The 17434-nt window shown below is 39.7% G+C and overlaps 1 protein-coding gene across 4 annotated transcripts in view; it reads right to left on the bottom strand.

Moving 5' to 3' along the window:
* Positions 1-15627, bottom strand: part of LOC144030602 (FERM and PDZ domain-containing protein 4-like) — a 47670-nt gene extending 32043 nt beyond the window's left edge. For 2 of the 4 annotated variants that reach the window (XM_077537039.1, XM_077537043.1), the window contains exon 1: positions 9244-9361. In XM_077537039.1, the coding sequence (XP_077393165.1) occupies positions 9244-9287 (44 nt within the window). In that variant the 5' untranslated portion in view covers positions 9288-9361. Of the gene's footprint in view, positions 1-4008; positions 4309-9243; positions 9362-15585 lie in introns of those variants that run through there. The other 2 variants (XM_077537041.1, XM_077537040.1) reach the window with 2 other exon arrangements.
* Between the last annotated feature and the right edge of the window lie 1807 nt (positions 15628-17434).

The raw sequence follows: 17434 nt of genomic DNA, 5'->3' as shown, positions 1-17434 counted from the left end.
CCGATGATCACTTCATTTGAAAATCTCCGCGAGGGTCGAAGCTTCAAAAACAATATTCCCTTTGGCCACGAAGTGTGACCATTTAGAAGGAGGCCACGTACCGTGTCGTAGCAACGCGCGAGATCGCACCCCTATTAAATCGTGTTCCTGCTCAATAACGTTCCCGTCAATGTTTCTCTACTTTACCAGATGAATTCTGTTTGTCTTTTATTAGCACTGCTATTGTTGCCACGGGCAACCTGGGTATCCTCAGAAAGAGGTTGTGTGTGCGTGTTTTTTTTTTTTTTTTTGGTTAGCTAATCTCCTCTGGGTAGGAATAATACTGCATCAGGGAAGCATCCCACCCACGATGAGCCCCGGATATTTAACTGTGAGTAAGCGAGCCTCCCAAATCCCGCTGCCTCACTTGGAGTCAGCTGAGAGAGAGAAAAAAATAAATAATTAATACACTACATGAGGTCATACCGATTAGTAAAACACTCAACATTATACTCACAAACAGTCAATTACGTTACAGTATATAATGATGGGAAGGTTTTACAAGTTCCTAATGAGCTAAATTCTCATTGGAATAAATCCTATATTTTATTCATAAGAGATTTTAATTCTTAATCTTCTTATTCAAGTCGTAAAAAAAACAAAAAACAAAAAACGATTAAAGTCATGCTTCCTGTACTATAGCGGGGACGAAAGTGTCTAACTGCACATGACACAAGAAAGTGGACTGCAAGATGAATGAATGAATAAGACAAATAAATAGTGGCCGCCCTTCTTTTTGACATCATGCCTCAAATAATTGCCTGCCAGGTGCGTCATCCATTTAACCCTCAAATTGACCCCTCCTTTTTCTGTAGATGTTTAAAAAAATAAAAAATAAAAAAAAGAAGTTATTTTTATCTCAGTATTGTTCACGCAGAGGCATTAAAAAGCCCAGTTGAGCTTCATTGCCAACCAAAACAGCAGCACCTATGGCAGCACATTAACAGTATGTCTGAAGACTGAGAAGTCGCAACTTAAAGGGATACTTTATTATTTAGCCTTTTTCAGTAGTAAAAAGTTTAGATTTTGTATCTATAATTAATTTTTTTTTAACTTCATTATTTTTCATGTACATCTTCAGTTGACAAGTTGTAAAATGTGTTTTGTCCAGGAAAAATAATGAGGTTATCAAATTAATATATTTTCTTCAAAAAAATACTAATAAGAAATATATATTTTTATTTTATTTTATTATTATTTTTTAATTTCTGTTTCTGGACCTTGTAAGTCAAGACAGATGAAATAAATTCTGCAATAAGGTCGTATTATAATCCGGCTATGGCAATATATATATATTTGTCTTCTTATCAAAATCTTCCGCCATCAATGATCGCGCCCTCATCGCAGCCCCAAGCTACGTCACTGCGTTTATCTTTGGCTTCTCCCTGTGACGTCACGGATGCAGCAGTGCACCTCAGCGTGCTCTTCACTGGCTTCGCCGCTGAGCTCGAAAGGACAGAACAGACTAAAACGCTTGCCTAAGACCTCATCCGTCAGCCAGCTGGCTCCCACTTCTGATGTCCTCCTCCTCCTCCTCTGAGATTCTGCTCCGAGCGGCGCAGCCGTTAGCCATTGCGTAAGCCGGCCGACCGACATTTAGGCTAATCAATAAGTGTCCGCACCAGCGATTTACATGACATAAATGGTGCGAGGAACGGATCACACGTACACATGTTGCAGAGAGCGGACACGTGAACGTGTTCCTAATCATGTGGCGAAATAGATTCGATTTATGATGATTCTTTTTTTTTTTTTTTTTTTTTTTTTGAATCACCCACAGCATTTATCACAAAGTACCGTTCAACAAGAAAAGCAAACAGTTTTAGATGTAGATGCAGACATTGGCCATTAAATGCTCCATCAAACCTGAGCTAAACAGATTTCTGCTCACTCAAATTCGAGTTGGCAGCTCGAGGGGGGTTGGGGGTCAGAAAAACAAAACCAAAAAAAAATAAAAAAATAAATGTCGTTGTTGCAGGGAAGGCTGCTGTGTGGCACTTCTTAACGCTGACAGTCTGCAGTGACGTCGGAGGTCCACTGGGAGACGCCTTGCAAACGTCACGCCACACAGGAGCATCACAGAACATCAAACTATGCAGTTAGGACGCTTACTCCCAACACTCAACTCAATATTTATAAAACAACAACCACAGGGTTCCCAATGTGTCTTCAATTAAAAGCATTGAATTTACAGATTTGAAGATAATACCGTAAAAAAAAAGTCTTGAAAATGAATTGAATTTTGATCTTTGGGTCTTAAATGTTATGCCGTATGCAGGGATTAATATTCTCCGTCGCCCCAACAGCTCAAGCCTGACATCGCTTTTACACTTTAGAAACAGTTGGGTCAAGCGCAACCCTTTTCTGGATCAAAAATGGACCGATCCACTTTATGGGTCACATTTTTTGAGTTGTTTTATACAAAATGACCCAATTTGATGACCTAAGTAAAGGATCTGACCAATATTTCTCAGTTGTTTTACTCTAAAAGATCCATTTCTTGCCTTAAAGTTGGGTCAAATTGACCCAAGTAGAGGATCGGTCCATTTTTGACCTATAGTTGGGTTATTTTTGACCCAACTGTTTTTAAGAGTATACAGTCATTGGCAAACTATATGTCACATTATTGCAATATTGACTGCGCTGTGGCGGTGTTGCATGAGTCGCCTACTCAATATGCTTGCATTCTTTCTTACATCCTGCACACATTCCACATGTACATGTTCGAGAAATAATTAAACACAAGTTCACAAATTATGCTTTGCCAATAAGGCTGTGAAAAAAGTTTTTTGTTTTTTTTTTAGGGCTTAAATAGGTCTTTAACTTGAAGAAAAGTGTCGAAACTCTGCACTGTTTCCTTAAGATGGAACCCAGGGGCAACAGACACAATGAAAACAGCAGAGGCCCCAGAAATGAACCCTGTGGAACGCCATACGTTCCATTATAGGCTATATGTGAATATTTATATTGCACATGTTCGTTCACTTTTTTTTGTTTTTTTTTGCTTTGTCATTGTTAGTATGAAGGGATAACAATAATACAGGAATCGCACGGCGTACCATCACAACAGTCGACTACTAATTCCCTGCAGCGCAGATAAGCTAAGCAATGTAGTGTGATCACCTGCAGCCAATGATGGCCAAGGCCTCTCATCACAAATCCGTCAGTCTTGACTCGTGACCTCTGCCCCTGAGACTGACTCACCAAACACCGAAAGTTCAATCCCACCCAGGTTAACAACCACTGCAACTCGAAGTATTGGGACAAGTGGCCATGATACCTTTCAACAACATTTTGAAGCATGTCGATGAAGAAGCCAAGTTTCTCAAGGACCTCTACAACACAAAGATTAGAAAAGAGGCCAAAGTAGTCCCAGTCAGAAGTCGAGAATTGCGTGATGCAATATCGCGATATATTGCCGAATTGATTTTTTTTTAAACACCCCTATTGATGAGTAAATCAAACCGATTCCTATAAGGCAAACATATGTTTATTATTATTTACTGTATTAAATTCAATGTTAAATGTTATAGGATTTTTGAATAAAATTTCATTGAGGGGCAATGCCCACGGGCCGTAGGTTGGAACCCCTCGTTTCTCACGATATCTTTATGCCATTTGCTTCAGTCTTTTCCAACAGAAAGATACTCATTCAACATATGAAAATGCACTTCAAGTCAATATTGGGTCAGGACATGAATAATATTGTTGATCTTAACACGTATATGAACTTGCATGCCGAGCGTTTGCGCTACCTGAACTGCACCGTCTCTCTCCTCTAATTCACCACATCATCACTTTTCCCTCGGAGCAGCCATCATAACTTGCAACCATTTTTTTTTTTTTTTCCTAATTGTTATCTGCACGTCCGAAACGACGCCGGTGCTCTCGCATGGCAACCAGGTGACGGGCGCAGGCACATGCAAGCATCATCGGCATCGGCATCGGCGTCGGCGTCGGGAGACTCACCCTGACAGCTTTGGCATCTTCACAAAGCTGAACACATCCATGTCACGGCTTCACGCGTGCTCCATTGTCCGAACACCGTCTTTGACAGCGGTGGGATAAATAATTCAAGAAGAGAGAGAGAGAGAAAAAAAAAAGTGGAGCTTCCACAAGTCAGGTGGAGAGATTATTCCTGTTGTTTAGGCTTCCTGCATGGCTGAGTGATTGCTGTGTCCTCGCCTCGCAAATCCACTACAGCGCATGGAAAAGGATCTGGCAGTGTGCGTGGAGCTTCCATCACCACCACCAACCCCCCCAACCCCGCCCCCTCCGCCCCGCTGGTTACATCCTTCAAAGCATGCCTACGTTAAGCCACCTTCATTTAATTTCCATCGCGGCGGAATTATGTGCGGGAAGCGCGCAGGAACAACGGCTTTGGAGGGAAGCGGAGAGAGAGAGAAAAACAGAGCGAGAGGATGGATGGATGGATGGATGGGAGGGAGGGAACGAGGAAGGATCAGGGATGTAGGAATGTGAAAGGGTGTGCATTCGGAACCACGACAATTCCATCTACTATGTAGAAGTCCCCCACCGGATGGTGTCATCAATCAGTTACACAGTCATGAAGTCGGTGACTGTGCAATATATTGTTGCTGGGAAAAAAGCAACAGCTGGAGAGCAAGCATGGACCTAATAAAGCCCCCCCCCCCCCCCCCCCCCCCAAAAAAAAAGAAAAAAACACCCCGACTTCTCCAACTGAGCTCCCAGCTGCACATGATAACTCCGCTTTTATGATTTTGACCTTTTCGAAACTGTTGATGCTTCCGCTCCATCGCACGTCATCACAATTGGCTTCCAAACACTTTTGTATCGTTTTTTTGGGGGGTCACAAAGAGACGATAACAGTTTGTGTCAACGGCCTTGGATATTAAACGTTATTCATTAGAGGCCCGAAATGTGACCGCTGCAAGGTGGTCCCTTGTTGCTGTAGCAACACGCCGTTCACCCAGAAAACAAGCACTGATTCGAGGGTCTAAACATGCACGAAAACTCGTGAAACGTTGCTCACACGTCAGGTCTGGCATAATCAGCAATATAGATCCATTTTTATTTATTTTGCCATTAAAAAAAATACTAACTAGCACCCCTAGTGTTAAAAACAAAAACAAAAACAAAAAAACCCGCCAGGGCCATCTAGAAAAAGAAGCTAAATTACTTACAATTTTGAATAGATTTGTGAAAACTGATGAAACTTAGTTCTCTTCTAATGCTAATTGCTGCAAAACGTAAACAGATAGAAACATACTTTTTTTTTCCTGATGAAAGAAGAGACTTGAATCTTTCTTTTGATAAATTCCATGCTTTTATAGCAATATTCTGTGGGCCTTGCCAAAATCAGTCAAAATCCAGTAAAACAGCCGGGAGGGAGCGAACGGGATTGCGAAATGTGAAAATGGCGGCGAGTGAATTTAAGGACATTTCCAGAAAAGGCGCAGTGACAACAATGGAAAATGGAGGAAAGGAGGACGGATAGTGAAGTAGAATTACTGCTGAGTATCACACTTGCATAGAAAAATGCCATCAACCAAATCACTTAGGCGAAGGAAATAACAGTGATTCCCTTTGAAATCATACAATGAGGCAAGTAAAAAAACAAAACAAAACAAAAACTCAGGTTTTAACATACATTTTGATAGAACAGGTTTCAGTTGTCTGTTATCTCAAAGAAGTAAAACCGAGCCTTCATAAATCAAGCCCATCGGACGGGCCACCTCTGTCAAAGCCCACCAAAAGCCAATTAGCCTCATCTGTGATCCAAGTCGGGCTGAAATTTCTTCATGCGCCTCCGACCATCTTTTGATGAAAGCAGCATCGCTTCTAAAAAGGAAACTCTCTGCCAGAAATTGCTAACATCAAATATCTGACTACTGAGAGCATCTGCCTCGCTGTGGGCAGCTAATTAATGTTGGCAATCATTTTTTTCTCATGTAAAAATGAAGTTTTATACTGTGGACAGGTATAAACAAATATATAGACTGAAATACTCCATACATTTTTGGAATAATCCATGCACGTGGATTTGCACATCATCTTCACAATCTTACCCCAATTTTTGGTGGTGGGTATTTACTACTTACACTTCCGACCACATTCAAAAATCATGCATGTTCAGTTCATAAGCTTCTCTTTGCCTTAGATAAGCACGCACTACCCTCATGACGATAAGGCTCATTCCATGCCAAATCAGCCATACAAATTTTAACCAAGCAGATTTAGATTTTAATGAAACAGGAGGCATCAGGAGAACTACAACGCGCTAGCAACCAGTGGTGCTAGCTGAGCAGAATCGAGGCAAAAATTGCTTGAATAGCAATGGGCAGAATGCAAGCCGAGCTCCTCTTCTGGAAACCACAACATGTGCGAAAGCTGATCCGAGGTCAGCGAAGACGCTACTGGTGAAAGAGAAGACGCCACCTGCTGGTGGCGTCTGGGAACTGACTCACCAGTTCCGAATGAATGGGGCGAAGCCGCAATCTAGACACGGCCAGTGTTTGGGATCGTATGGGATGGATAACGATAAAAATTCATGACTATTCTAAATAATGTATATGACTGATGCGTTATAGTAATGGGTCGATGGGGACGGGTCTCGAATAAACTTCGGCTTCGGATGTCAATGTTGCAAATGATGTGACGTGATTGACGTAAGCTGTGATGTGTCCGAAAGGAAAAAAATGAACAAACCAAACCAATCCTATACTGGTCGATAGTCAATCAAAAACAGAAGACAAATGAATGAATTTAAAAAAAAAAAGTTTTGGTTTCATCATTGCATGTTTGCGGACCATTGTGACAGATTTTGGCTTTTGCCGCTGAGTCATAATTTCGCTCCTAAACTCAGCTCTCCCCCAAAAATTCATACGGTCCTCGCTCACAACCGTTTTCATTTTAGCGGCACCGCAGTACGTATTGTAATAGCACGCCTTAAGTTATTCTTCCCAGCTGTGTAATTAGTGCAAATCTATGCTGGGTGCTGGGCAGACTAATAAGCATAAATCAATAAATATGTCAGACAGTAATGGATGACTAAACGCGAGTAACTACAAAACAAAAAGTGGCGGATGCGAGCGGGTGATTTTTCCAGCCGCAATCTGTAGCTGCCTTCCTCAAGTCAAGAGGCAACCCGCCTCGATTAAAGTGCCACAACTTGTAAGCCTTTGCTGCCACTGATGCGCCCAATAAAGAATGTTGTCTGACTCAGGGTCAGGCTCACATTTTTTTTCTTTTTTTTGTGGGGACAGCATAACAAAGGCAAGGTTAATGAAACAGATGAAGCACACTTTTTCTTTTTTTTGTAATAACTACCATCGCTTTAAGCGACCACTTCAGGTCAGAAACTGTATCAAAGCCTTCATCCAAAAACTCTAGCAAACAAAAACCTAAAAAAAACGTATAAATACGTTTTTGGGAGTGAATGAGCACTCCCAAAAACCTATTTATACGTTTTTAAGGTTTTTGTTTGCTAGAGTTTTTGTATGAAGGCTTTGATACAGTTTCTGACCTGAAGTGGTCGCTTAAAGCGATGGTAGTTATTAAAAAAAAAAAAAAAAAGTGTGCTTCATCTGTTTCATTAATGAAACAGATGAAGCGCACTTTTTTTTTCTTTTCTTTTTTATCTGATGTCCCAGATTGTTGAGGGACAAAAAAAAAAAAAAGCAATATAGTATATTTGCGAGAGCAGAGCGTACTGTAGAGGGAATGAACTCAGTGAATGAAGCGATGAGGCCTGATTTGCTTTAAAAATAGCAACAGTGTCCTTTGGCGCTAGCTTTTGAGAGACTCAGCGTATTGTGGACAGTTGTGTTTGCCCATTCCGGGCTTGCGGGCCCCAAGCCAACGTGAGCTTCGGCGGATATTAAGGTCAGACGGCAGCGTGATCGAAGGAGAATATGGCTGAAGCTTTACGCGTCCAATCCCGCTGACCCGCTGATCCCGTACTCGAACCCGCCCCCCCCCCCCCCCCCTCCCCAAAGTTACTTTCGAATCAGCTGAATGCAGTCGTCTGGGAACACTTGGCCACTTAAAAACCCAACAGTGCTTTCAATTTTGCAAGATCCTTTCCGTCGGATAACCGCACGCCTCGAAAAGCTGCAAATAAGCAGAGTGCAGCCGTTCTGCATGAATTTCAAACCGCGCTTAAGCAATAAGGGCACGTGAATGTTTTTACTTCAGGGGTGTCCAAACTGAAGGACGCAAGGGCCACATCATGTTATGAAGAGAAATTGTGTTTAGTCCTAAAAATTGTACAAATAATTTATTTGTGCTTTTACATGTTTAGAAAAATGCTACAGTATAGAAACCAATTTATTTGTAATATGGCAGCAGGGTTATTATAGTTTTGCAATTTTTCATTTTAGGTAGTTTTTATTAGTTTTTAGGGTGGTTCTGTTAGTTTTTATTAGTTTAGTTCTTTAAAAAAAATGCTTATTTTTAAGTTTATTAGGGGTGTCAGGCGATTAAAATTTTGAATCGTAATTAATCGCATGACTTCAATAGTTAACTCGCGATTAATCGCAACTTTTATTTCTGTTCTAAATGAACAAGAAAACATTTTTTTAAGTTATCATGCTCATTAAAAAAACACACAAAAAAACTAATAGAAATATGGCTCCATCTTTTAGCCATTGATACAGCAATTTCATTCATTCATAAAATTGAGTTAAAATTAAAAAGATGTATTGGAGGAAAAAAAAGTGTGATATTGATTTGTGTTGGTCATTTTTCTGCCACTAGATGGCATAATTGCATTTTTTAAGATAATGGTGACAGTTCAGTGAATTTTTCTTTTCATACTAAGAGCAATCTAATCTTTAACATGAAGCAATTTATGAAATTCTGCACATTTTGCACAACTTGACCCCAGTCTCCACAAATATATGCATTATTCATAAATGCATTACTGCTAAATACGTTTGCTGCGTTGCGAGTGGAATTGTTGCTTTCCAACTAAGGGGCGGTCATTAATCGTGCGTTAAAAAAATTTTGTGGCATTAAAGGAACTTTAAATTAACTCAAAATTAATGCACTAATTTTGACACCTCTAATATATATATATATATATATTTTATTTTATTTTTTCCAATATTGTGCAGTCCCTAACACTTGTGTTACTTGTGAATTTCCCACAATATCGTGCAACAGCAAGCATAATAAAGTGATATCACGAGACAACACGAGGGCCACCGGGGGCCTACTCACTGAATGACAGTGAAGATGCCGAGTTCGTTGTCGTCCGGGTTCATCGCTGCTGACAGGTTCTCGGCACGGGCACGGGCGCTCCTTCCCAGCGTTTCCCGTCAAGGCATTTAGAGCCCCCCCACAACCACCCGCCAACCCTCCGCCACTCGCACTGAAAATCTCTCGCCTCGGCAAAGTTTGCCACCCTCTTGCTTTTTATTTCGACTTTTTTTTGTTTTCCTTTCTTGTCAGACTGAGCCCCGCGCTCGTTCCCTCGTGATTGCTCACAGTGGCCCCCGTCCGAGCGAGTGACTGGCCCCGTGCCCCCCCCCCCCCCCCCCCCCCCCCCCCGGGGGGGGGGAGGAGAGCGAGCTTGTCGCTTCTGCCCGGGTAATGAAATAACATCACATTCCGGGCCAGTGCATCAGAAAACAGAGGGATCAATGGCAAACAGAACAGCTGGAGTCCAATGGGGCGTCGCCTGGATGAGCACGCTTGTTTGGGCTAAATTCACCTCCGCTCCACTAGGCCGCCGACAGCGACGTGACGCGGTTTAGTGGTGGGCGGGGGACGTTATAGTTGCATTATTTCTGCATACCCATTTGCAATAGCTGACTTCGAAATCTGATCCCGGTATGGGGCTTTTTTAAAGACGGCATGTGTTACACGCAGGAGAGCTTAAAATTAAGCTGACGACATAATCCAACTCCATCATTAACTGCCTGCCAACTGTCAACCTTTAAATCCGATATAAACCACCAAACTGGATCTAAAACCTCAACGCGGCATCATTATTTCATCCATAATTCGATCGTTTGTAATTCTCCTCGTGGTGTTTTGAACATCGCGAAGCGTTCACGCTGCATTTATTCCACGCAGTCATCCGTGCACGAGCGGCGTGCGCGGCCTTCCATTTAGTTTTCGAGCGGAGTCACGTGCGGTTTGCGGCTGCAAGCAAACGGACGCGCTTGCGTAACGAGCCGCTGCGTGCGCACGCGCGAGCCTTTCGGCGCTGAAAGTTCAGCCAACAACTTGGACTCCAAGAGAGGCTGCCGCTTTCTTTTGGCTCTTTTTGTATGCTTGAAATATGACTGGGAACAGAAATATTGTATATCATAGTGAGAATTGAGTGGTAATTTTGTCGATCAAACTTGATGTAAAAGAGTGATTCTCATACATGACGATGCAACTCATAGTGCTTCATGTTATTAAAATGAAGAGTGGATGAGAGTGAAGTTGTAAACATAAACACAAAAAACTGAATCCAAATATACCGCGCTACGGCAATTGTACATTTCTCAGTATAGTTGCAACACTATTTAAGTATTATTTCATGTTCATGTCTTAATTTTGTGAGGAAAACATAATTTTACAGGACAAGTCATATTGAGTTGTGAGTTCAGCCAGAATATCGTTAGAAATAATTATTGAAAAACTGCAATACGATATAATTGTAAGAAAATGAATTCATCATTTTCAGATAATAGTCATTACATTACTAAAGTTAAGTTAGGATATTATCACAAAAAAATCACAATTTTCCAAAAATGAAATCAAATGTTATGGGAATCAAGTTGTTATATAACATGTAAAAAAAAAATCCTTATTTTTATGTTAAAGTCATAATATTATCAGAGGTAAGTTAAATATTGCATTTTTAAGTCTTAATATTGCAAAAAAAAAAGTGTAACGTTTGAGAAATAGCTACGAATATGAATCAATTTGTGATGTAATATCACAATAATTATGCTAAATCATGATAACAGAATAAATTCATTATACATATATGCTGAATATTTTATGACATTATATTACTGTATTTAATATATTTTGAACTAATGACAAGCCATTTTCCGTTTTAATTTTTTGGACTATTATATTTTTTGGGGGTAAAATTAGTATAACCCATTCGAATGTTTTTGGAATTCAAATAGTAAACGATATCCACATTATGTCCTTCAGTAGTGAATTGGGAAAATGATTGTAATTGTCTCAAAACAAGGAAATAAGAAAAAAAAAAAAAAAAAAAATCATTTTACAATGTCCAGAGAATAAATTATGAATTTTTGTGAGAGGTCACCAGATGATTTTTATGCATGTAATTTCACAATTTACTCCATGTTTGTATCATGTATGATTACATGAATTCTGACCGTTTTCACCGTTCATGCAGTAGCCGTGCGTGAGCGTACGGTTAAAAGTGTCAAGCAGACAAAAGCGGACCTTTTTCCTGTGAGCAAAACCCAAGCACATGAATCCATCCAATCACGGGGCCCGGCACGCGCCCCGGGGCCACAACACACTGCATCAGTGGCCTGCTTTGCTGTGACACGCAGGTCACAGCATTTGGAGGGAGAAGGGAGACGTTGCGCACTCGCCCTTGTGACGATCGTACACGACTGAGGACCACATTTAGCATGTTGTCTCGGGGTCAGAACGACGGCTATCGAAGATACGGATTATATGCTGGAGCATGTTTTGAGACTCGTCTGCTTTAATAACGAGTTGCTTATTGCGTATGAGAAGGGTGGGCGAGTCATCAAAGTTAGCGATATCCAAAATCGCAATGCAGAAAGACCAACCAAGATGCCATCATTGCAGAGATATCCAAAGCACTATCGGTTATCTAACTACGGATATCTGAAATGCTTTTATGGGACGATAGCCGAAATGCGAATTGGAAATTACGAGATATCCAAAAGATATCCACAACGTGAAATTCTGGATATCTTATTTATTTATTTATTTATTTATTTTTTTTAAAGAAATTCTGGATATCTTAAATAACGTTCCGGATATCCGAAATGAGTTACAGAGAAATGCATTTCTGGATATCTAAAATGCCGTTACGGATATCCAAAATGCTAATTACGGATATCTGAAATGCAATATATACGGAGGATATCTGACATGCAATTACGGATATCCGAAATATCCGAAACTAATTTAAGATATCTGAAATGCAGTTATGGATATCCGAATTACGGATATCTGAAATGCTTTTACGGGACGATAGCCGAAAAGCGAATTGGAAATTGCGCAGTTATGAGATATCCAAAAGATATCCACAACGCGAAATTCTGGATATTTTAAATGACGTTCCGGGTATCCGAAATGAATTACAGAGAAATGCAGTTCACAAATTTAATTAGCGCAGTTAAGCTAGCGTCATTTAGAACATCGCTTCCGGTTGGCGCTCTTATTATGAAACTACATGGTGGCACTTCCGGTTTCGGGCTTAGCAGCGCGACATCAACTTACGGGTGTTACGTGGTAACGTGCGAATGAGGAAACGCCGCCCAAACATTCGTAACAAACATTTTAGAAGGAACAAGCTATAGCTGATTCTGGCAAGAAGGTTACAGACAAGAAATAAGGACCCACCAGTCATTGACGCACACGCTAGCGCCAGACTTCCGGCTGCTTTCACTGCTGGCGAAAACTGATTCTGTTCAAGCCAACCACACGCACGAACACGAGGGTAAGTTGTGCCACGTCAACTCGCTTTCCAATGAACAGACTCATTTAGACCGTTGTAATGTTGCGCCAAACATTTTCTGTACAGTTGACGAAGGTATTATGATTGCAACATTTTTATTTGATTTGATTGTATAAACATCAACAAATTGGTGGTTTGCCAGCATCTTGGAATGGATCGTGAAGGATCTTCTCTGTTCGCGCCATGGCCAATAGACCAGTGCTGTAAATTAAAAATGCATCACAGCTAAAGCAAGCACACCAATAAAAAGGTGCAATTAATTCCAGTTGTGTGCCGTTGGGGGGTTAAGTGCTACGCAAATTTATTTTCAGGCTATCAGCAAAGATTTGAGCAAGGAAATACTGTTTTTTTGTTTTGTTTTGTTTTTCCTCTCTCATTATTTTATGATGCACAGCAGCAGATGCACTGATTTGCATAAAATGATGAGAATGGCTCTATTCATATGGAAGAAAAAAAAAAACTTATTAATAAAGAGAGCATTTGTGTTTGGCCGCCGTTAAAAGGTTGCAGTCGTGTTTGTTTGGAAACGCTGGGATGTGATTTGCAATTGTTTGGCGACTGCGCAGATTTTTTTTTTTTCTTTTTTCCAAACGAAGAATGCCAAATAGGTCATTAATCATCGCTAATTAGTCAGAAATCAATTAACAGCGACTTTGCTTGCGCTTTAAATCAAAGGTTAGCACTAATTTAAAGACACATGTTAATTTTTTTATTTTTTTTTGGACGCTGACCAAGTCTGAGAGACATCAAAACAACCCGGGGGTACACTGGAAAAAAAAAAAAAAAAAAATGCTCCATCCGTAGGCAGGAAGTGCACAGGAGTGGGTCAATTTCAGTCAATGAGATCACAGGATATCACATTCCTCAAATGAGCGTCAACACGGCTGCACAAGCCCCTCCCCCTTTGCTGCTGCCCCCTGGGAAGATAGGATTCACAGCATCCGAGCCATTAGCTGTAATGTGGGAGCAAAAAAAAAAAAATCAATGTGCCCGCATCAAGCTGGTGAAGGTCATCGGGCCAACGTTTCAAATTCAGGCGCCGCTCGCCGCCTCGGGCCGGACCGAGCAAGTCTGACGGTTTAAGCTTCATTTGGGATTGTCGCCGATTAGGATGTGCAAGATAAACTGGCTTTAGTTGATCAAAGGGAAAGTAGTCATAAAAAAAAAAAAAAAGTCGATTCATATCAACAGAATAGGTCAGTTTGCACACAGTACTTAAATTAACACAAAATTGGTGCATCAGTCATTATTTTATCACCTTTTCCACAAAGTTAATTGAAACAGGATATTTACGCATCTTTCACATGGCAACATGAAATGCTTGCTCAATACAACAAGTAATCTGAACAGTACAAATCCATTTTTTTCCCCCCCAAAATCTGATTCAGGCTTTTTCTATGTAGATTAAAAATTGGAAATATATCCAATTGGGATGCAGTCTGAAAGTTCGGGTCACATAGCCTTTGTCTATAACGAGTCTACGCTAATGCTAAAGTGAAGTCATCATTACAGTCAATATTTGTATTAGGGGTGTCAAGCGATTACATTTTTTAATCATAATTAATCACATGACTTCAACAGTTAACTCAGGAATAATTGCAAATTTTATATTTGTTCTAAATGTACAATAAAATGTAGAATATTTTTTTTCCTAAGTTTTCATACTCTTGTTAACATAAAAGTGGGAATAATGTTAAACTAATAGAAATGTGACCGCATCTTTTAGTCACTTATAGTCATTTCAAATAACTCATAAAATTCAGTTAAAATAAAAAAAAATAAAAAAAAGTGTGATATTGATTTGTGTTGAAGTCATTTTTCTGCCACTAGATGGCATAATTGCATTTTTAAGATGTTGGTGACCACTCAGTACATTTTACTTTTCATATTAAGAGCTAAATAACCTTTAACATGAATTAACTTGTGAAATTCTGCACATTTTTAAAATTGTAAAATATAACTTGACCCCAGTCTCCACAAATGGCAAAAATAAATAAATAAATAAATAAAATAAAATAAAATAAATCACCATCTTGACTTCCACATTTCTAGTCAGTGTAAATGTTTTGTTGTTTTTTTCCCCCCCTAAATGTGGCAGCTTTTACAAATAGTAGGGGTGTGCTCAAAAAATCGATACGGCAATATATCGTTGCGGGCCTCATTACAATACACGTATCGATACGGAGGCTTCAGAATCGATATTGCTCGTTAACTTTAAATAGGCAGTTATCGTTTGCCTTTGCAGCTTGCATTGTACCTAAAAAAAAAATAAAAACCAGCAGCGTCTTTGAACTTAATTGACTTCAATTAATGCAAAAATAGCTCACCAAGAAAAAAAAAAGAGTACTTTGTAATATTGTGCTCAATAGAAAAACATATTGTATTGACATAATTATATAATATGTAAAAAAACAGTTGATCAGTTTTTGCCACACATTTTTTTTTTTTTTTTGCTTCAATTCAATTGACATTTTGCTGATCCTTCAACTTTACTTTCTGCTGGGATCAGTATTTATGCAAACAGCCATGCCGATGTTCACAAATCCTCGAATCTGCAGAAATATTGTTTATTCTTCGCAAAAGCGAAAAAATACAAATAAAAAATACAGTATGCCCTTGTGCTCAAATATCTGTTGCTTAAAGTGTCATAACATCGCAAATAGAAGCATTTCTTAAATAATTGTTCACTATCCGTATCGTGTCGTAGATATAGAACAGCAACTTCTGCTCAACCTGGTGCCTGCCATCTTAAAATATGCTGAATCTACTACACATCTGACGAGTTCTACTTTGAGTTGGCCAATCGGTTCTTACAAGTCAGACAATATTTTGACCTCCAGCTATGAATGAACGATCGCATGTACCTGTGTGTCTCCATGTTGTCGTCCGCTATGCCACTTTGCTCATTCTCGTCCCCGTTAGCATCCATGTCGTCTCGCTCACGCAGATACTAACGACAAAAAGGCAACCGCTTTCTGCGTGAGCTTGAGCTGCCAAAGGGGGGAGGGGCTCGAGGCCTCCTTGAAACATTGATAGCCTGGAGTAAATTCTATCAACGGCAAGGGGAGACGGAGAAAAATGAGAAATCAATATTTTGCGGCTGCATGTGTTTGAGCTGAGTTGAAACGCAAGAAGGCGTGGCGCTGCCATGATGCGTACGCCACTTCTGCAAAAAAAAAAGTGGTTTTAATCAAGTGTTTGTCTGGAAACCAGATCGCATTTTCCTCCCTCCATTACCGGACGTATGATGTGATCGCAAACGTAAGAAGAAATGATGTGAAATCGCCGCGCCCAAGCGAATGCGGCAATTCAACGTGTTCAACCGGATGTGCTCAAGGACACCATTTTTCTTTCTGAATCCCAAACGGTGCCAATCAGCTGGAAAATTGCGGTTTACCGAAACCGAAACCGTCAGTGATGACGCATTGACTTGTGCAGAGATTGTTGAAAAGGTCAAAAATGGATGCCAAAAAGAGGCAACGTTCCACCAGTCATTTGCTTGCGTTCTCTCTCTGTGGTGCTTTTTTTTTTTGTGAGGTCATTTTGCATCCGTAATGCTTGTTAGTGATGGTTCGCAGCACTTTGATGGCGTGCTTGGCTGCTTGCCTCAAAAGTCTGCGCTTCATTTAGCTCCTGAGCACACACAAGTGGCCGACAGATATAACTGCATGTGAGCTGAACTTTTTTTTTTTTTTTTTAAATATAATACCCTGACAATATCGGATCATATGGCCTGTGGGACACATACAGCCCCCCCCCCCCCCCCCAAAAAAAAAAATAAAAAAATAAAAAATCACATCTGCCTCATAATATACTATAATCAATGTCAATTTTAATGAAGCTATGTATTTTTTTTTAAAGAGCTGTTGAAACAGCAGCTGTACTGTATTGAATCAGTTTTGTTGCAATGCACAAAAATAACCAGAAATTATCAAATGATATCTTGTGGTACGTATTTCTAATGATATATTATGTTTACAAAAAACAAAATCATCTATTCTTGTCATATGCTCAATTCAACGCATGTTCATTTTTTTTTTTTTTTTTTTTTTAAGTACATAATGTTGAAGTGTTGTTTTCACAGAATGTAGCAAGCGGAAATTAGTCACTCTGCAGTCTGCATCATAATTGGACATAATTGCATGTTACTTATTCATTTCCTTTTTGACGCATAAGGGCACCATAATCAACAATTCAAGGTCGTGTTGTAATTTAGAGGGACTGCAAACAAAAACTCAAAAGCAAAAAAAAAAAAGACATGTTTCGGTATCGCAGTTCTGTGGTGTTCAAGGCTACATTCCTTTTTTTTTTTTTTTTTTTTTGTAATCCACTCACCTCTTTTGAATTATATATTGGTAATTATTATCAACTTTCTGCTTGTGATTTCCTCAACTTGTCTCACACTGTGAGCTGATGTTTTTATTTTTCAGACAATAAAGTGAGGAGAAATATGAGTACTACAAAATTAAAATCATACAGTTCAGAAATCTATAATTTTATTGAAATAAATAAAATACATGAATAAATTAATAATTCATACAAATTAATAATTCATACAACCTGTCAGCTGAGAAAAACCGGACTGCACAATTCATGTGCTCAACTTTCAGGATAGCGCATTAGCGCCATCTAGTGGCCTCGTCCCATTAAACTCATTTTAAAAGGAACCTCTCATGACTCGTAAAAAAAAAAGAAAAAGAAAAACAAAAATTC

Source organism: Festucalex cinctus, chromosome 11 (assembly GCF_051991245.1).
Source record: "Festucalex cinctus isolate MCC-2025b chromosome 11, RoL_Fcin_1.0, whole genome shotgun sequence".
Lineage (NCBI taxonomy): Eukaryota > Metazoa > Chordata > Actinopteri > Syngnathiformes > Syngnathidae > Festucalex > Festucalex cinctus.
Note: the sequence above shows the minus strand (reverse complement) of the source record. Positions and strands in the feature narration are given on the sequence as shown.